We start from the raw sequence: 21113 nt of genomic DNA on the forward strand, positions 1-21113 counted from the left end.
CATGAATATGATTTGATCATGTTTATTGCAATACGGTTATTCATTTTAGTTAGAGATTAATTGTTGTTCTATTTACATGAATAAAACCTTCAATGGTCATACACCCAATGAAAATGGTTTGTTGGATCTTGATCATAGTGATACACATATTCATAATATTGAAGCCAAAAGATGCAAAGTTAATAATGATAGTGCAACTTATTTGTGGCACTGCCGTTTAGGTCATATTGGTGTGAAGCGCATGAAGAAACTCCATGCTGATGGGATTTTGGAATCACTTGATGCTTGTGAACCATGCCCTATGGGCAAGATGACTAAGATTCCGTTCTCCGGAACAATGGAGCGAGCAACTGACTTATTGGAAATAATACATACTGATGTATGCGATCCGATGAATGTTGAGGCTCGCGGCGGGTATCGTTATTTTCTAACCTTCACAGATGATTTGAGCAGATATGGGTATATCTACTTGATGAAACATGAGTCTGAAACATTTGAAAAAGTTCATATAATTTCAGAGTGAAGTGGAAAATCATCGTAACAAGAAAATAAAGTTTCTACGATCTGACCGTGGAGGAGAATATTTGAATTACGAGTTTGGTCTTCATTTGAAACAATGCGGAATAGTTTCGCACCTGGAACACCACAACGTAATGGTGTGTCCGAACATCGTAACCGTACTTTATTAGATATGGTGCAATCTATGATGTCTCTTACCGATTTACCACTATCATTTTGGGATTATGCATTAGAGACAGCTGCATTCACGTTAAATAGGGCACCATCTAAATCCATTGAGACGACACCATATGAACTATGGTTTGGCTAAAAACCTAAGCTGTCGTTTCTTAAAGTTTGGGGTTGTGATGCTTATGTGTAAAAGTTTTAGCCTGATAAGCTCAAACCCAAATAGGAGAAGTGCGTCTTCATAGGATACCCAAAAGCAACTGTTGGGTACACCTTCTATCACAGATCCGAAAGGCAAGATTTTTGCTGCTAAGAGTGGATCCTTTCTAGAGAAGAAGTTTCTCTCGAAAGAAGTGAGTGGGAGGAAAGTAGAACTTGATGAGGTAACTGTACCTTCTCCCTTGTTGGAAAGTAGTTCATCACAGAAATCTGTTCCTGTGACTCCTACACCAATTAGTGAGGAAGCTAATGATGATGATCATGTAGCTTCAGATCAAGTTACTACCGAACCTCGTAGGTCAACCACAGTGACATCCACACCAGAGTGGTACAGTAATCCTATTCTGGATGTCATGTTACTTGACCATGACGAACCTACGAACTATGAGGAAGCGATGATGAGCCCAGATTCCATGAAATGGCTTGATGCCATGAAATCTGAGATGGGATCCATGTATGAGAACAAAGTATGGACTTTGATTGACTTGCTCGATGATCAGTGAGTCATTGAGAATAAATGGATCTTCAAGAGGAAGACGGACAATGATAGTAGTGTTACTATCTACAAAGCTCGAATTGTCGCAAAATGTTTTCGACAAGATCAAGGTGTTGACTACGATGAGATTTTCTCACCCGTATCGATGCTTAAAAGTCTGTCTGGATCATGTTAGCAGTTGCCGCATTTTATGAAATCTGGCAAATGGATGTCAAAACTGTATTCCTTCATGGATTTCTTAAAAGAAAAGTTGTATATGATGCAACCAGAAGGTTTTGTCGATCCTAAAGGTGCTAACAAAGTGAGCAAGCTCCAGCGATCCAACTATGGACTGGTGCAAGCATCTCGGAGTTGGAATATATGCTTTGATGAAGTGATCAAAGCATATGTTTTATACAGACTTGCGGTGAAGCCTGTATTTACAAGAAAGTGAGTGGGGGCACTACAACATTTCTGATAAGTATATGTGAATCACATATTGTTGATCAGAAATAATGTAGAATTTTCTGGAAAGTATAAAGGAGTGTTTGAAAAAAGTTTTTCAAAGAAAGACCTCGATGAAGCTACTTACATATTGAGCATCAAGATCTATAGAGATAGATCAAGACGCTTGATATATTTTCAATGAGTACGTACCTTGACAAGATTTTGAAGTAGTTAAAAATGGAAAAGTCAAAGAAGGAGTTCTTGCCTGTGTTGTAAGGTGTGAAGTTGAGTAAAGACTCAAAACCCGACCACAGCAGAAAATAGAAAGAGAATGAAAAGTCATTCCCTATGCCTCGGTCATAGGTTCTGTAAAGTATGCTATGCTGTTTACCAGTCCTATTGTATACCTTAGGATGATTCTGGCAAGGAAGTACAATAGTGATCTAGGAGTAGATCACTGGACAGTGATAAAAAATTATCCTTAGAGGACTAAGGAAATATTTCTCGGTTATGGATGTGATAAAAGAGTTCATTGTAAAGAGTTACATCGATGCAAGCTTTTTACATCGATCTAGATGACTCTAAGTCTCGATCTAGATACATATTGAAAGTGGAAGCAATTAGCTAGAGTAGCTCCATGCAGAGCATTGTAGACATAGAAATTTGTGAAATACATGCGGAACTGAATGTTGCAGACCCGTAGACTAAACTTCTCTCACAAGAAAAACATGATCACTCTTTGGGTGTTAATCACATAGCGATGTGAACTAGATTATTGACTCTAGTAAACCCTTTGGGTATTAGTCACATGGAGATGTGAACTAATCACATAAAGATGTGAACTAGATTATTCACTCTAGTGCAAGTGGGAGACTGAAGGAAATATGCCCTAGAGGCAATAATAAAGTTATTATTTATTTCCTTATTTCATGATAAATGTTTATCATGCTAGAATTGTATTAACCGGAAACATAATACATGTGTGAATACAAAGACAAACAAAGTGTCACTAGTATGCCTCTACTTGACTAGCTCGTTGATCAAAGATGGTTATGTTTCCTAACCATGGACATGAGTTGTCATTTGATAAATGGGATCACATCATTAGGAGAATGATGTGATTGACTTGACCCATTCCGTTAGCTTAGCACTTGATCGTTTTAGTTTACTGCTATTGCTTTCTTCATGACTTTTACATGTTCCTATGACTATGAGATTATGCAACTCCTGATTACCGAAGGAACACTTTGTGTGCTACCAAACATCACAACGTAACTGGGTGATTATAAAGGTGCTCTACAGGTGTCTCCGATGGTACTTGTTGAGTTGGCATAGATCGAGAATAGGACTTGTCACTCCGATTGTCGGAGAGGTATCTCTGGGCCCTCTTGGTAATGCACATCACTGTAAGCCTTGCAAGCAATGCAACTAATAAGTTATTTGCGGGATGATGCATTAAGGAAATGAGTAAAGAGACTTGCCGGTAACGAGATTGAACTAGGTATTGAGATACCGACGATCGAATCTCGGGCAAGTAACATACCGATGACAAAGGGAACAACGTATGTTGTTATGCGGTTTGACTGATAAAGATCTTCGTTGAATATGTAGGAGCCAATATGAACATCCACGTTCCACTATTGGTTATTGACTGGAGACGTGTCTCGGTCATGTCTGCATAGTTCTCAAACCCGTAGGGTCCGCACGCTTAACGTTCGTTGACGATAGGTATTTTGAGTTTATGTGATTGGATGTACCGAAGGTAGTTTGGAGTCCCGGATGAGATCGGGGACATGACGAGGAGCCTCGAAATGGTAGAGACGTAAATATCGATATATTGGACGACTATATTCGGACATCGGAAATGTTCCGAGTGATTCGGGTATTTTTCGGAGTACCTGGGAGTTAAGGGAATACGGGGAAGAAGTATTGGGCCTCATGGGCCAAGTGGTGGAAGAGAGGAGGCAGGGTGCGCGCCCCCCTAGCCCAAACCGAATTGGACTAGGGGGCCGCCCCCCTTTCCTCCTTTCCTCCCTCTCCTTCCTTCTCCCCTTCCCCCTTCCTTTCCTCCTCCTAGTAGGAGTAGGAAATGGGAGTCCTAGTCCTACTAGGAGGAGGACTCCTCCTCCTGGTGCACCCTACAGGGCCCGACTGGCCTCCCCCTTGCTCCTTTATATACGGGGGCAGGGGCACCCTAGAACACACAAGTTGATTGTTCCAAGCCGTGTGCGGTGCCCCCCTCCACCATAATCCACCTCGATCATATCATAGCGGTGCTTAGGCGAAGCCCCGCGTCGGTAGCATCATCATCACCATCATCACGCCGTCGTGCTGACGGAACTCTCCCGTGAAGCTCTGCAGGATTGGAGTTCGTGGGACGTCATCGAGTTGAACGTGTGCTGAACTCGGAGGTGCCGTGCGTTCGGTACTTGGATTGGTCGGATCGTGAAGATGTTCGACTACATCAACCGCGTTCTCATAACGCTTCCACTTATGGTCTACGAGGGTACGTAGACAATACTCTCCCCTCTCGTTGTTGTGCATCACCATGATCTTGCGTGTGCGTAGATTTTTTTTTGAAATTACTACATTCCCTAACATCTGTATCTTCCATGCTAGACGGGTTATTCTCAAGAGGAGTGGACTCCGCTCCTCACTCACGAGAAAATGGTTGGTCACCGGGATGCCCAGTCCCATGCTCAAATAAAATCAAAATAATTGCAAACAAAACTCCCCCAGGATTGTTGTTAGTTGGAGGCACCCGTTGTTTCGGGCAAGCCATGGATTGATGCTTGTTGGTGGTGGGGGAGTATAAACTTTACCATTATGCTTGGGAACCGCCTATAATGTGTGTAGCATGGAAGATATCGAGATCTCTCATTTGTTATGTTGACAATGAAAGTATACCACTCAAAATATTATTCATCTCTATTTCAAAATCGAGCTCTGGCACCTCTACAAATCCCTGCTTCCCTCTACGAAGGGCCTATCCATTTACTTTTATGTTGAGTCATCATCCTCTTATTAAAAAGCACCAGTTGGAGAGCACCGATGCCATTTGCATGTATTATTGTTAGTTTACATTGAGTATGACTGTGACTGGATCTCTTTTACCATGAATTACAATTTCCAGTCAGCCTTTGATCTTCAGAGGTGCTCCGCATTTATGTTTTGCGGTCTCAGAAAGGGCTAGCGAGATAGCATCTTGTTATATCATATTATGATTGTTTTGAGAAAGTGTTGTCATCCGAGATTTATTATTATTGTTCGTTAGTTGATTATGCCATTGATATGAGTAAACATGAGACCTAAATGTTATTGTGAATATGGATAGTTCATAATCTTTGCAGAAAACTTGAATGCTAGCTTTACATATTTACAACAACAAGAGCAAACAAAGTTTGTAAAAGTTTTTCTTTATCACTTTCAGTTTGGCAACTGAATTGCTTGAGGACAAGCAAAGGTCTAAGCTTGGGCGAGTTGATACGTCTCCAACGTATCTACTTTTCCAAACACTTTTGCCCTTGTTTTGGACTCTAACTTGCATGATTTGAATGGAACTAACCCGGACTGGCGCTGTTTTTGGCAGAATTGCCATGGTGTTATTTTTGTGCAGAAATAAAAGTTCTTGGAATGACCTGAAAATCAACGGAGATTATTTTTGGAATATATAAAAAATACTGGTGAAAGAATTAAGGCCAGGGGGCCCACACCCTGTCCATGAGGGTGGGGGCGCGCCTACCCCCTAGGCATGCCCCCTGCCTCGTGGGCCCCCTGGTGCTCCTCCGACCTCAACTCCAACTCTATATATTCGTGTCCGGGGAGAAAAAACATGAGAGAAGGAATCGTCGCATTTTACAATACGGAGCCGCCGCCAATCCCTAATCTCTCTCGGGAGGGCTGATCTGGAGTCCGTTCGGGGCTCAGGAGAGGGGAATCCGTCACCATCGTCATCATCAACCTTCCTCCATCACAAATTTCATGATGCTCACTGCCGTGCGTGAGTAATTACATCGTAGGCTTGCTGGACGCTGATGGGTTGGATGATATTTATCATGTAATCGAGTTAGTTTTGTTAGGGTTTGATCCCTAGTATCCATTATGTTCTGAGATTGATGTTGCTATGACTTTGCTATGCTTAATGCTTGTCACTAGGGCCCGAGTGCCATGATTTCAGATCTGAACCTATTATGTTTTCATGAATATATGAGAGTTCTTGATCCTATCTTGCAAGTCTATAGTCACCTATTATGTGTTATGATCCGTTAACCCCGAAGTGACAATAATCGGGATACTTACCGGTGATGACCGTAGTTTGAGGAGTTCATGTATTCACTATGTGTTAATGCTTTGGTCCAGTAGTCTATTAAAAGGAGGCCTTAATATCCCTTAGTTTCCAATAGGACCCCACTGCCACGGGAGGGTAGAACAAAAGATGTCATGCAAGTTCTTTTCCATAAGCACGTATGACTATATTCGGAATACATGCCTACATTACATTGATGAACTGGAGCTAGTTCTGTGTCACCCTATGTTATAACCATTGCATGAGGAATCGCATCCGACATAATTATCCATCACTGATCCATTGCCTACGAGCTTTTCATATATTGTTCTTCGCTTATTTACTTTTCCGTTGCTACTATTACAATCACTATAAAACCAAACCTGCTACCGTTACTTTTGCCACTGTTACCACTACTATCATATTACTTTGCTACTAAATACCTTGCTGTAGATATTAAGTTTCTAGGTGTGGTTGAATTGACAACTCAGCTGCTAATACTTGAGAATATTCTTTGGCTCCCCTTGTGTCGAATCAAAATATTTGGGTTGAATACTCTACCCTCGAAAACTGTTGCGACCCCCTATACTTGTGGGTTATCACTCGTTTGCCAGGGCCTCTCCATAGACAAAGGTAAATCTTGCATGAACACCTAATAAGGAATCCACCTCCACATCCACATGGTACTCCGAGTAACCGATAATTTCAACCTTTATTGAATCATTCCAAAACACATCTAAGCCACCACTCCTGCCAGAGCTACTAACAGCAAAACCTTTATTTTAACCAAGTGTTTCAGCTAAATTTTCTACACGACTACCCTCTAATTGAGTCTCAACAATGCATACAATAGAGGGGGCAAACTGCTTCGCCATATTGCGAAATTCTCGAACTGTCGCTGGTTTTCCAGCACCACGAGAGTTGCACACGAGGATACTCATTGGGCCCTGCGGCGCCCGTTAGTGGTGCACGCCTCACTTTGTTTAGCTACTACATTGCTTCCTTCGCTTTCCTATGAAGCTTTGACTCTCTTCGGGTCCCTCTTGGGGGGGGGGGGGGTACTGGTAGGGTTTGAAATCGACGGCACAATCGCTAGTGGGTTGTCAAAGATTTTGAGTTGCTGTTGAATACCACTGCCCTGGCCGGTGTCTTCCCTTTCACCTCTCTTCCTGTTTGCCTCAGCCATGTCAATGTCCGCATCCACAACAGTCTAGTCAGTGATTGCAGTTTCCATATCCATCGGCTTGGACTGCCTTCCATCCCCAGCATCTGCCCGTCCACCTCGAGCGCCTCTACCTCCCCTGCGTCCACGACCCCCACCAGGGCCAGTTCAAGTCCGCATCGCCCATGTAGCGCGGAGATCTTTGAAGTACATGGCTGACAGTGGGTGAACTCCATCACCATGCTCCTTAAAAACATGGCCAAGATGCCCACAAACTGCACACCAGTCCGATAGTTTTTCATAGCGGACTCTACAAATCTGACATGCACCATCCCGCACCATTGTGACAGCATTCTTCAAGGGTTTCAGAACATTAATCCTAACCCATACACGGTCAAAATTACCAACAAAATCTTGGGATAGCTTCTCTGAGAAGAGGACTTCACCCACCCTGCTAGCGAGAGCATCAACCAGATGTGCATATTTGTCAGGAACGTCATGGATCTGGATCCATATATCAAGCGTGTCCAAAGGAACCATAGAAGGCTATGTAATGCCATCGTACGGTGCTAGGATGACTGCGTTCCCATGGAAGTTCCAAGGGCCGTCCTGCATGACTCGTTCCCAGTCTCCCGGACAGAAGAACTGCACCGTATAGAGATTATCCTCCAAAGGGCAGAACTTGCAATCTTGAGCAAGATCCCACGCAGCGCGCATGTTCTTATAGAACCAATCCTGACTATAAGTGTCGGGGGGATGGACCCTGGGCAGGCAACGAAACCCGGATCTTCTTCAAAAACAACGGGGTCAGCACTGCCCCTCAATACCGGCATGCGCTTGGCCGGGTCGCTCGACCCGGCCAAGCCCCGCAAGACGGCCAGACTAACCGACTCGGCAAGACACGTCAACTCGGCCTCAACAAATAGCACAAGACAGCCGAACCCGGCACGACCAAAGCTTCCTCAACAAGACGGCACCACCCGTGGTGTGCTACGCAATCCAGCCACGGGTCGGCACCCGTCCCATCCAGGTCGTGTGATGGGACAAGGCTTCAATCAATGATGACCGAGGCGACACTGCCTCGCCCATGCCTCTGGTCAGCGGGTACGTAGCAACAGAGCTCCTCACCTACCCGCTGACCAAGGCCGGTGTGGCTACAGTTCCCCGCCCCCGCTGCTGACAACAGCAAGCGGCGACTTGACGGAGAGCATTGTACACGACTCGACTCGGCCACACCCTGATGATTGACAAGACGTCACACAGTCCCCCTAGGCACGCGGGGCCCGCACCTAGGGGAACCCGGTGAACCACAAGCCCTCAGCGGGACCCAGCCCGGGTCCCCGGATGCTAACACTATGGACCCACCAACTTGTAGCATTACCATTGTACCCCTGGGGGGTTGACCTATAAACCCCCCCCCCCCAGGAGCCCTCATGCAGAGGGGGAGAAAAAGGAGAGAGATAGACACACCAGAGAACTCATTCCATCACACTCGCCAAGTTAGTAACACCCAAGGAGAGGGAACTGCCTAAGCCTTGGCCAGTTTCCTTCCTCTTCCATACAGCTCCAGGAGCGACATTGTACTATCAATCATCCAACAACACTCGGCAGGACTAGGGGTATTATCTCTCCGGAGAGCCCCGAACCTGGGTATATCCGGCGTCCCGCACCCGCTCATGCCAACCTCGCCTCTAGAGCCCACCAGCGCTCTCGAGCCTCCTCCTCTCTTTAGCCATCCCTTGGCATCTGTCGTGCGCCCACCACGACAGTTGGCGCCCACCGTGGGGCAGCTCGAGGAGCTGGCCAGGAGCATGCTTCAGACAGGGCCCTTTTCCTACACCGGCAAGTCCGTCGCGCTGGCGGACGACGTCATCGGCGTGCTCGCCGCCTCCTTCGCCGCGTTGCACATCTCCGATGCATTCGCGGCCGATGAGTACCCCAGCGAGGTGGTCAGCTACTCCGACTCTCCCCTCTCCCTCGGCGGCGGCGTCCCCGTCGGGGCAGCGGAGGTTCATGTGGATGTCTTCGCCACCGGCGACGGCGTCTCCTCCTCATCGAGCGAGATGAGGAAGGCCGCCGAAGCCAAGGCCGCGGCGGAACGGATCGAGACGTCTGATCCGTTGCACGCTGCAATGCGGAGCCTCCGCATCTCCATCAGCACCGACGTCGACGCCACCAATGTTGCCGAGGCCCGAACCCAGCTCGAGGAAAGGCGTCAGCAGATGTTGGACCTGTCTGAGACGCTCGCCGCCACTCAGCGTCGCCTGGATGCCTCTCAACTGGAGTGCAATGCCGCCTACAGATTCACGCCCACCGCGGCCGGCCCAAGCCGGGTCGCCGATGTGCGTGCCCGGGGAGGAGCGATCGGCCGGGCCCTCGGCGCCGTCCCAATCGCCTACGAGACCCCAGCGAAGAACATGCGCGCTGCCCAGGCAGCCTCAGCCGGCCTAGCCCAGCTCGTGGGTGAGGAGCTGAAAGAGCGCATCGGGTGGATGCGCGAACTCCTCCACGCCGCCAACGCCCAACAGGACCGCCTCAACCAGCTCGCCAAGCCGATGGGATCCGGCTCCGCCCGCCTTGGCGGGTCCGGCGAACATCTGCACACCACTTCCTCGCCACCCGGCGAGACGCACTCCAGCCGAACCCGGACTCGGCGCGACCCGGCCGCTACAACCGCTGATGGATTGGGCGACGAGCCCATCCTAGAGATCCAGCGCGGACCCGGCCAGCACGGCCGGCGTCCGGCTCCAACCGACCCGGCCCCCGTGGCCTGGCCGCAAGTTGACTTGGCCCGCGCGCCATCGACGACGCCGACGCTCGCCACCGCCTCGATCGGTTCGCTCACTCCCTGGAGATGGAGGAGAGCGGCGCTATCAGGCCGGCGTGCTTCAGACCCCGCATCTGGGAGGAGCCTTTTCCCAAAGGATTCATGCTCCCCCGCGACACCCCAAGTACAACGGGATGCTGAAGCCAGAAGACTGGCTCACCGATTACACCACGGCCATCGGCATCACCGGTGCCAATCATCGTCTCGCTGTGCGCTACGCGCCGCTCATGCTCCAAGGGTCGGCCCGCAGATGGTTGAACAGTCTACCGACGGGCAGCATCAACACGTGGGTGGACTTTGAGGAAGCCTTCATCCGCAACTTCACGGGGACCTACAAGCGACCCGGCCGCCCTAGCCAGCTCGCCATGTGCGTGCAAGGGCCTACGGAGACCGGCCGCGATTACCTCGCACGCTGGACTGAGCTCCGAAACAGTTGTGAGGGCGTCCATGAAGTCCAGGCGATCCAGTACTTCGTCAATGGGTGCCGAGACAGCACCCTCCTCAAGCACAAGCTCTTACACTCTGAGCCAACCACCATGGTCGTGCTCATGGTGACAGCGGACAAGTACGCCAACGCCGACTCCGCCATGAAGATCCAGGTGGCGCTGGATGAAGCCGGCAAGGCGAAGCCGGTTCCCCCTCCGAAACCAGCTGGCGAAAGCAGCCAACAGCAGCATCACCAGAACAACAAGCGCAAGGCCGACCAGCCGGCGCCGTGTCGCGACAACCGGCTCATCGCGGCCACCGAGCCCGCGGCGGACCCAGCGGCGAAGCACCGGCAAACCGGCAAGACGGCATGGCAACCCGCCATGAGCTTCGAGTAGATGCTCGACACCCCTTGCAAGCACCACAGCAGCGCAAGACCCTCCACGCACACGCTTCGACAGTGCGCTATCACCAAGAGCATCATGAGGGGCAACGTCCCGCCCCCTCCGGCTCCGGCTCCGGGCGCTGGACAGCCGCCACCTACTCCACCGCCGCCTCCAGCTGGCGGCGCGATGCGCAACGACGCCTACCCAGACCAGAACGCGGCCTACGTCGTGTTCACCAGCCTTGGCGACGACAAGCGCAGCGAGCGCCTCCTTCGGCAGGAGGTGAACACCGCCGTCTCGGCCAAGCCAGAGTTCATGCATTGGTCGGATCGCCCGATCACCTGGACCCGGGAGGATCACCCGGCTCTCATGCCAAGTCCGGGTGGTTACGCCCTCGTCCTCAAACCCACCATCATCGCGCGGCGCACATGCAAGTTCTCTCGAGTCCTCATCGACGGCGGCAGCAACATCAACATCCTCTACCGCGACACGATGACCAAGCTCGGCCTCAAGGCCAAGGACCTAGAGCTGACCTGGATGATCTTTCACGGCATCGTGCCCGGCCTCTCCTGCCCTCCCATTGGCGGGGTCCGGCTAGACGTCCTGTTCGGTGACAGCAGCCACTTCCGACGCGAACCGATCTAGTTCGAAGTGGTGAACCTGTCTAGTGCATATCACGCGTTGCTGGGCCGACCCGTGCTCGCCAAATTCATGGCGGTTCCCCACTACGCGTCCCTGAAGATGAAGATGCCGGGTCCAAGGGCCTCATCACCATCACCAGCGATTACCGTAAGTCCCTGGAGTGCGCCCGAGACGGCGCCAAGTTGGCCGAGTCACTGGTCATTGCCGAGGAGCGGCGCCAGCTCGACCGGATCGTCGCCCTGGCAGGCGAGGCCTCCACCGCGTCGTTTCCGACCTCGGACCCGACCAACGAGGCCGCCTTCAAACCCTCCAAGGAGATCAAGAAAGTGAAGCTCAACCCAGAAGACCCCAGCTGCAGCAAGTACGTTGTCGTAGCCGCCCGCCTCGACAGCAAATAGGAAGGGGAGCTCGTCGACTTCCTCCGTGAGAATCGGGATATCTTCGCATGGACCCCCAAGGACATGCCGGGAATCCCGAGGAAGTATGCCGAGCACAAACTTCACATCCGCAACGACGCCAAGCCCGTCCGTCAACCTCTACGATGATTTTCCGAAGAGAAGAGAAGAACCATTGGTGAAGAGGTCGCCAAGCTCCTGGTGGCCGGCTTCATAATGGAAGTATTTCACCCCGAGTGGCTGGCCAACCCAGTCCTTGTCCTAAAGAATAACAAGACCTGGCGCATGTGTATCGACTACACCAGCCTCAACAAGGCCTGTCCCAAGGATCCGTTCGCCCTCCCGCAAATCGACCAAGTCATTGACTCGACGGCCGGGTGCGAGCTCCTGTCCTTCCTGGACTCTTACTCCGGCTACCACCAGATCAAGCTGGACCCGGCCGATGCCCTGAAGACGTCCTTCATCACGCCCTTTGGGGCGTATTGCTACGTCACCATGTCATTCGGCTTGGAGAACGCCGACGCCACCTTCCAACGCTGCATGCAGAAATGCCTGCTGCCGCAACTCGGCTGCAATATCCACGTGTACATGGACGACATCGTGGTGAAGACAAAGCAACACCTCATGCTCCTCGACAATTTGAAGGAAATATTCACCAACCCTCCGCGAATACAAGGTCAAGCTTAACCCGGAAAAATGCGTCTTCGGTGTTCCGGCCGGAAAGCTACTCGGCTTCCTCGTCTCAGAGTGCGGCATTGAGGCGAACCCGGATAAGATCAAGGCCATCGAGCGCATGCGCAAGACGGCTCGGCTGCGTGATGTCCAGAAGTTCACCGGGTGCTTGGCCTCGGTCAGCCGGTTCCTAAGCCGGCTGGGCGAGAGGGCGCTGCCCCTGTACCAGCTGATGAAGAAGACGAGCCCGTTCGAATGGAACAACAAGGTAGACGAGGCCTTCCAAGACCTCAAGCGCATGCTCTCCACCGCACCAGTCCTGGCCGCGCCGACCGATAAGGAGCCGCTGCTGCTCTACATAGCCACGACTTCGCGGGCGGTCAGCACGGTGCTGGTGGTCGAGCGACCAGAGAAGGGCAAGATCCAAGTCGTCCAGCGCCTAGTCTACTACCTGAGCGAGGTGCTCTCCAACTCCAAGCAGAACTACCCGCACTACCAGAAGATGTGCTACGGCGTGTACCTCACTGCCAAGAAGCTGAAGAAGTATTTCCAAGAGCACGTTGTCACCGTGGTCAGCATGGCGCCTATTGGAGAAATCATCGGGTGCCGGGATGCCTCTGGCCGGGTTGCCAAGTGGGCGATCCAGCTAGCCGGCCACACCATCCTCTACGAGCCCTGCACCTCGATCAAGTTTCAAGCCCTGGCCGACTTCCTCGTCGACTGGACCGAGACCCAGTACTTGTCGTCGCCTCCCGACTCGACGCATTGGAGCATGCACTTCGATGGGTCCAAGATGCGACTCGGCCTGGGGACGGGCATCGTACTATCGTCCCCGAAGGGCGACCGACTCTGCTACATGCTCCAGAATCAGTTCGCCGCCTCCAACAACGTCGCCGAGTATGAAGCCCTTGTGCACGGCCTTCGGCTTGCAAAGGAACTCGGCATCCGGCGCATCCTGTGCTACAGCGACTCGGACCTGGTGGTGCAACAGTGCTCCGGCGAGTGGGACGCCCGCGACCCCAACATGGCAAGCTACCGTTTCCTCATCCAGAAGCTGTCTGGATCTTTCGAGGGCTGCAAGTTCCTCCACGTCCCGTGCGCGGAGAACGAAGCAGCCGACACGCTCGCCAAGATCGCCTCGTCACGGCAAGCCATCCCGTCCGGCGTCTCCCCCGAGCACCTGCGCAAGCCATCGTCGGACTCCGAGTCCATCCACGTCCCAGACGACCCGGCCGCACCTCAACCCGGCCCGGGGACTGCTGAACCCGGCCCGGGGCTGCTCCGCTCGACCCGGCCACCATCGTCCCAGACCCGGCCATTGCCACACCCGACCCGGGGGCTGCTCCGCTCGACCCGGCCACCATCGTCCCAGACCCGTCCGTTGCCACACCCGACCCGGGGGCTGCACAACCCGGCTCGGGGGCTGCCGACTCGGAACCCACCCTGGTGGCCGTCTTCGCCGTGGTTACTGCTCCATCTTGGGCCCTGCCGATATCGGAATTTTTGGAGAACGGGGTTCTCCCCATAGACGAGACCGAAGCTCGGCAAGTGCAGTGTCGGGCGTCCGCCTACAGCATCATCAACAACGAGCTCGTCAAGCGCAGCTCCACCGGCGTGTTCCAGCGCTGCGTCGAGCAGGAACGGGGCATCGACATCCTCCGCGACATACATCAGGGCGAGTGCGGGCACCATGCCGCATCACGATCCCTGGTGGCCAAGGCGTTCCGCCATGGTTTCTACTGGCCCACGGCCATCGATGATGCCGAGTTGCTCGTCCTCAGGTGCGAGGGATGCCAGCGCTTCAGCAAACACAGCCACCAGCCGACGTCAGCACTCCGCACCATACCGATCGCCTGGCCCTTCGCGGTCTGGGGACTCGACATGGTGGGACCCTTCAAAACCACTCGAGGCGGCATGACGCACTTGCTGGTGGCAGTGGACAAATTTACCAAATGGATCGAGGCAAGATCAATCAAGAAACTGGACGGGACAACAGCCGTCCGGTTCATCAAAGACATAGCGGTGCGCTATGGCATGCCAAAGAGCATCATCACCGGCAACGGCACCAACTTCGCCAAGGGCGCGCTCGAACAATACTGCTCCATCTCCAGCATCTGCCTCGACCTGGCCTCCGTTGTGCATCCGCACTCCAACGGGCAGGTCGAGCGGGCCAATGGACTCATCATGTCCGGCATCAAGCCGTGACTCGTCGAGCCACTCAACCGCTCACTCGGTAGCTAGCTCGACGAGTTGCCAGCCGTCCTCTGGAGTCTACGCACCATGCCGAATCGGTCGACCGGGTTCACCCCGTTCTTCCTCGTCTACGGAGCCGAGGCTGTCATCCCAACCGACGTCGAGTTCGACTCGCCGCGCGTCGCGATGTACACCGAAGCCAAAGTCAGAGAAGCCCGCGAAGATGGCATCGACCTGCTCGAAGAAGCAGGCCTCCTGGCGCTTAGTCGCTCGGCCATCTATCAGCAAGGCATGAGGCACTACCACAGCAAGAAGATCAAGCCCCTCGCTTTCCACGAGGGCAACCTCGTCCTCCGACTCATCCAAGAGCAGGTAGGACAGCACAAGTTGTCCCCTCTATGGGAGGGCCCTTTCATTGTTAGCAAGGCCTTGCGCGACCGCAACGCCTACTACCTCAATGACGCGCGCAAGTCAAGGAAGCACAAGAAGGACACCGCTGGCGAAGAAACGACCCGGCCATGGAACGCAGAACTCCTCCGCCCGTTTTACAGTTAGCCCCACGAGCGTATGTATCACCGCCTTTTGTAAACGCATGAAACTACGGGGTTCCCGAACGAGTCTCGGGGGCTGCCTTTTGCCGACCAATTTATTGTGTCCATGTTTCCTTGCATCACTATACCACTGAACCCGACCACCGGTCCGACTCGCTTGACCCGGGGGCTCGGGGGCTGGGCGGCTCGGTCGCCACCCCGCCGCCTTACTTGGTGATTCCTGATAAAGTTAGGATGCCGCGGTCCTCCACTTCGCCCTAAAGCCACATATCTAGCTTTGGCTGTCGGCTGGCAAGCACAACGGGCCAAAGCTCCTTTACACTTCATACACTAAGTCAAAGGCTGTCGGGTCGATCAACCCGGCCCACCATTCATCAAATGAACAACCGCACGACCGGCTGCTCGCCAACCGGCTTCGCCGAATTGCCGCCAGCCGGCCAAGTGGGTGTTTCGCTCGTGCTCAAACGTATCGAGGGACCCAAGTCTTGCGCGCTCCTCTCAAAGAACCAAGCTCCTTGTCACGCACCGGAGCCTCGGCCGTCTGACTCGCGGGGGGGAGGTTTGAGGAAGGAAAAACGCATGAAGTCGGTCCAAAAAACGGAAGGCAAAAAAGCAGAAGCACCCACAACATCCACACAAATATTTAAATAAAGGCCCACGGCCCGAGTTCATTACACCCTAGAAACCCCCAGCGGGTGGGTGGACCTGCTATTTAACAAATTCTACAAAGTGTCTCAGGCATCTCCAGCGCCGCGTCGCGACGTCGACGGCTCTCCCCTGGCGGCCTCCGGATCCGCCGTGGCACCGGTATCCTCCTGAGCACCCGCGTCACGGTAGACGCCCGTCTCCTCCGAGCTCCCCTCTGGATCATGGAGGAGCAAGCCGTAGTCGTTGCCGTCCACGGCCATGCCGTCTTCTGTCCGCTCCGGATGTAAGTCGTCGTGGAAGGCGAACTCGGCGATGTAGCTGGCCCGGGAGGCGATCCGGCCAGCTTGCTCCTGCAAGTGCTGCTCCGAGCCGGCCCGCTGGCCCATCAACGCGTCCAGCTACAGGTCCGGATGCGAGGACAGTGCGAACCGGAGCGCCATCTCAGCACCAGCGCGAGCGGCGGAGACGCGCCACTCGCCAAGCCGGTCCAGCCCCATCTCCAACCAACGTGCCAGGCGCGAGAAGCTGCTCGGCTGGATGGAGCCCGGCCATAGGGCCGCCGTCATCGTAGTGCCGGCCTGGGACAACCACCCCAACTGCGTCCCTAGGGCCTCCAGGCGGGCCTCGGCGGCGGCGATGATCTCCGGGAAGGTCCAGGGCACCTGCGGATCCGTCCCGGACCCAACCACGTCGGTCGGGTCGCGCTGATGGCGGATGGCTTCCTCCGCCAGCCGCTGCGTCTCCGGGAAGGCCCCTGCCGCAAAAGAAGAAGCAAGTCAGAAAAAGAACAACAAGGAAGAAAGGCCGAATCTCGACCCGGCGAACAACAAGAAAAAAGCACTTACTGGAGAAGGACTCTTCCAGGTGCTGCGCTTCAAGCAACATACCGCGCCGCTCCCGTTCGATGGCGCGATCGCGCTCCTTGAGCGCCTTCTCTAGATCGGCCGCCTTGGCAAGGGCCGCCTTCAGCTCGGCGCCCTTGTCCTCGACCGCCTTCTCAGCCGCCTCGCAGCGACAGGCCTCGTCTTGACGAGCCCCCTCAGCCGTGGCAACCTGCTCCCGCAGGCGGTCCACCTTGGCCTGGAGCCGTCCCTTGTCATCGGCCAGCTGGCCACGCTGCAGGTCCGCCTCCACCAGGGCCCGCTGCGCCTCTGCCGCCTTTGCGGCCTCCGCCTTGAGGAGCTCCACCTCGGCCTCGAGGCTACTCTTTTGACCCGCCAACTGCTCATGCAGCCGGCTGGCCTCGTTGAGAGACCGCCGAGCCGCGTCCGCTTCCACCCTCGCCTGCGCCGCCTCAACGCCAAGACGGCCGGTGTCGGCGATGAGCCGGTCGTAGTGATGACCAGCCCGGAGTAGACGAGTCCGCTAGGACAACACCTCGGCTGCGAAGAAGAAGGACTCAGCAGAAGAAGAGATAAAATCAAGACTTAAGATTTGGCCCAACTACTACATAGTTGGCCCGAATCTTGGGGGCTACACCCAATGGGTGCGCTAGCGCGCCCCCACTAGAAAAAAGCACAAGAAGTACCTGCGGCGACGCGGAGCTCCTCCTCCTTAGCGGCGAGCTACTCCTTGAGCTCGCGGTGCTTGCCCAGGAGACGATTGAAGGCAGCGACCCGGAAAGCGTTGAGATGCTAAAAAAAGCAGAAGTCAGAACAAGGCCAACACTCAAAGATTCGACCCAACTACTACGTAGTTGGCCCAAACCTCGGGGGCTACACCCAGTGGGTGCGCTGGCGCGCCCCCACAAAGAAGAAATTACAAGAAAGCTTACCAAAACGGCGTGCTCCAGGTCGCGTGACCGCTCCACCTCGGCCTCGAGCCGTTTTGTCCGGCCTCGCAGGCGGCGACTGACGGCGTCCATCGCCGCCTCCTCCTGGGTCTGGGGCCCGAAGACAACGGCGCTCCTGCTCCGCGCCGGCTGCAGCACGGCAACTCGGCGCCCTCCCTGCCGGGGCACCAAGGCGTGCTCCCCGCTGGCCGCTTGCGACGCGGCCAGCACCTCCTCCCACGCCCCTCGCGGCGCCAACGATGACCCAGACGCCGGCACACCCTGCGTCGCCATCTCCAACCCAGATGTCGGGACGCCTTGTGTCGCCGGCTCCGGCCTAGCTGCCGGGGTGGCCTCCGGCACCATCGCCCGCGGCGTCTCCTCCGGAACGGCGCCGCTTCCACCACCATCGGACCCCACCCGCTCGACCACGTCGGCCCACGGCGGGGAGTCGTCCGCCAGTTCCATGACCGCCCGGTCGGGGGTAGCCACCGCAGCCCAGCCTCCACGGCCGCGCTCCCTCACCTGCGACGGCTCAAAGACCATGGCCGCCACCATCGTACCCTCCGGCATCTCGCGCCAGGCCGGCTCCATGCCACCTCGCGCCCATGCCGCCGCCGCGTCGGTCCAAGCGCGGACCGACGTCGCCTTCAGCTCCGCCTCGGCCCGGTTCCTGTCCCGCCAAGCCACGGCTTCGGCGTTGTTCGGATCCAGGCCGAGGTCCGAGTTGGCCTGTTCCTCCACCTCGGCCTGGTCGGCGAGGTCGGACCGGCTCATGCGGAACTCGGCCCCTTCGGCGGCCGCGGCTTCCGCGGCCACCCTCGCCAACGCGATTGGCGACCTGAAGAAGAAGATGGAATAAGAAGAAAAGAAACAAGACCAACTCAAGAAAAGAAAAGCCAAGCGCAAACAAGAGATGAGGCTTACCCCGCCAAGAAGGGACCGGGGTTGGCCGCCGCCGCCGCGCTTCCTCTTGGGCGGCCTCCCGGCCCCGGTCGGGTCCGTCGCACGCTTCGGGGCCTGGGGCCGCGGCGCGATGCTATCTTTCCCATGCGGGCAGCTCGGCGCCGCCCCATGCGAGGATCCGGCTCCGCCCACGTCGCCGCCTCCCCCGCCCAATGCCGCTACGCCAACAACTGACGTCAGCATCGACCATTCCGAGCCGCGATCAGCAGTTCAAGACACATGAGGAAGAAATGAGACTTACCCGCACGACGCCCAGCGCCGGCATTGGACTCGGCCTCCTCCTCCCTGCCTCGAGTCGCGGGCTCCTCTGGCACCACCGGCGCCACCTGCGACGAGGCCCAGGCGTAAGGATGCCGAATCGCGTTCAGGAGTACCACCCGCGTCGCGCCGGGACGGACGAGAAGGTGCACGGCGGCAAAATAAGAAGACCAGACGCTCACCTGCGGCGCCCGGTTCGACCGGCTGTACGGCGCCTTGCAGAACTCCCAGTCCTCCCCAAGGTTGGCCTTGGAGATATCGTTCACTCCGCGCGCGATCTGCGCCGCGGACAGCCGCGTCGACCCCATGTGGTTGGGGTCTTGAAGGCTGACCATCTCGCCGATGAGGCAGGAGCACCCCTGAAACAGAAGAACCTGGCACTTGATGAATGCGGCGAGGAGGTCGGTGCCGGTGAGCCCCTCCCGCGTCCTCATCACCATCACCCGCTCGCAGAGATTGATGATGTCCTGCGACGGGCGCCGGGGCGAGTACCCCCAGTTCGTCTTCGCCCACAGCGGTGCGATGGCGAAGGTTAAAAGGTTGATGCGGTCCGCGCCAAGGTTGCGGACGTAGAAGAAGGAGTTCTGCCACTTCTTCGTAGAATCCTCCAGCGGGATCTTGGGGAAGTCTGCCCCGACCGCTTCAAGATGACGGCGGCGCCGCAGTCGGCGAACTCCACGGCCGACGGGCCCTGCTGCTTCAAGGAGAAGAAGCGCGCCCAGAGGTCGATCGTAGGCTCGACCCCCAGGTACCCCTCGCAGGGGTGAAGAAGCCGAAGAGCTGGACGATGGCGCCGGCACCAAGATGATGCGGCTGGAGCCCGAAGAACTCCAAGAACGCATGGAAGAAGGTGCTCACCGGCAGCCCGAATCCGCGCTCAAAATGCGTGAGGAAGACCACGCGCTCCTGCCCCTCGGGCTGAGGCCTCTGCTCGCCCCGTGGCAGGCGGACGCTAACGTCCGTCTCCCGCGACAGGCGCCGTGATGCCCAGAGACGAGTGATGTCCTCGGAGGTGACGTTTGAGCCCATCCAGGAGCCCGATGGCAGCGACATGATCGAAGGAAGAAGGAGAAGAAGGAAGACGGACGGCGAAGGAGTTCTGCTCGAGCAGCGGGCACCGCAGTGCGTCGGTTGCAAGAGGCAGAGCGAGAGCAGGGGGACAGGCAGGTGCGAGCGAGAATAAAGTTCGCCGCCCCCTTGCCCCCCAATTTATAACCCTCGGTTTGAACGTGGGGAAGTGGGGGAAGTGGGATCGTCCGCACGCACCCGTTCCACTACCCCGCAATAAGTGCACACGCCCATGCGCAATAACTGACCGGGGAAGAGCAACCGGCCCCGGACGCTGCAATAAATCCATGCACTTGGGCTGAGGGCGCGCGGCGGTGGGCCCCGGCCTGTCGCCTGGTCCCGTCACGTGTGTGGCCTGTCAGGCCCCTCCAGCTTCCGAGCACCACGCGGCGACCGCGCGAAGCCCAAGGGATTGCCCCAAGATTCGGCGAACTTCTCGGTCCCCGCCACGGCCGGGATGTCGCGATCCGGTTTCCGAGAAACCTGGCACACAATGGGTGTTGCCGGACCCGGCGCTCACAAAATCTACCTTGCTAAAGGGGAAAATGCGAAGGCCCACTCTTCCGAAGACAGCGGACCTTCACAGCTTTGGGGACTACTGTCGGGGGGATGGACCCCAGGTAGGCAACAGAACCCGGATCTTCTTCAAAAACAACGGGGCCAGTACTGCCCCTCAATACCGGCACGCGCTTGGCCGGGTCGCTCACCAGAGAACTCATTCCATCACACTCGCCAAGTTAGTAACACCCAAGGAGAGGGAACTGCCTAAGCCTTGGCCAGTTTCCTTCCTCTTCCATACAGCTCCAGGAGCGACATTGTACTATCGATCATCCAACAACACTCGGCAGGACTAGGGGTATTATCGCTCCGAAGAGCCCCGAACCTGGGTTTGTCCGGCGTCCCGCGCCCGCTCATGCCAACCTCGCCTCTGGAGCCCACCAGCGCCCTCGAGCCTCCTCCTCTCTTTAGCCATCCCTTGGCATCTGCCGTGCGCCCACCACGACAATAAGGTTTCTTGATATGCACCCGTGCCAC

The 21113-nt window shown here is 55.3% G+C and overlaps 2 protein-coding genes across 2 annotated transcripts; both read left to right on the plus strand.

The window, feature by feature from the left end:
• The first annotated feature begins 13125 nt into the window (after positions 1–13125).
• On the plus strand, positions 13126–14828 carry LOC147990469 (uncharacterized). The gene is made up of 2 exons (XM_087538239.1): positions 13126–13999; positions 14152–14828. Exons 1-2 carry the CDS (start codon positions 13126–13128, stop codon positions 14826–14828), a joined length of 1551 nt encoding a protein of 516 aa, XP_087394365.1.
• Positions 14829–14903: 75 nt separating this feature from the next.
• On the plus strand, positions 14904–15371 carry LOC147990470 (uncharacterized). The gene has a single exon (XM_087538240.1). The coding sequence runs from the start codon at positions 14904–14906 to the stop codon at positions 15369–15371; it is 468 nt and encodes a 155-aa protein (XP_087394366.1).
• The last annotated feature ends 5742 nt before the right edge of the window (positions 15372–21113 follow it).

The sequence above is a fragment of the Triticum urartu genome, chromosome 1A (genome assembly GCF_056163025.1).
Source record: "Triticum urartu cultivar PI428250 chromosome 1A, HENAU_Tu73, whole genome shotgun sequence".
NCBI classification, from domain to species: Eukaryota; Viridiplantae; Streptophyta; class Magnoliopsida; order Poales; family Poaceae; genus Triticum; species Triticum urartu.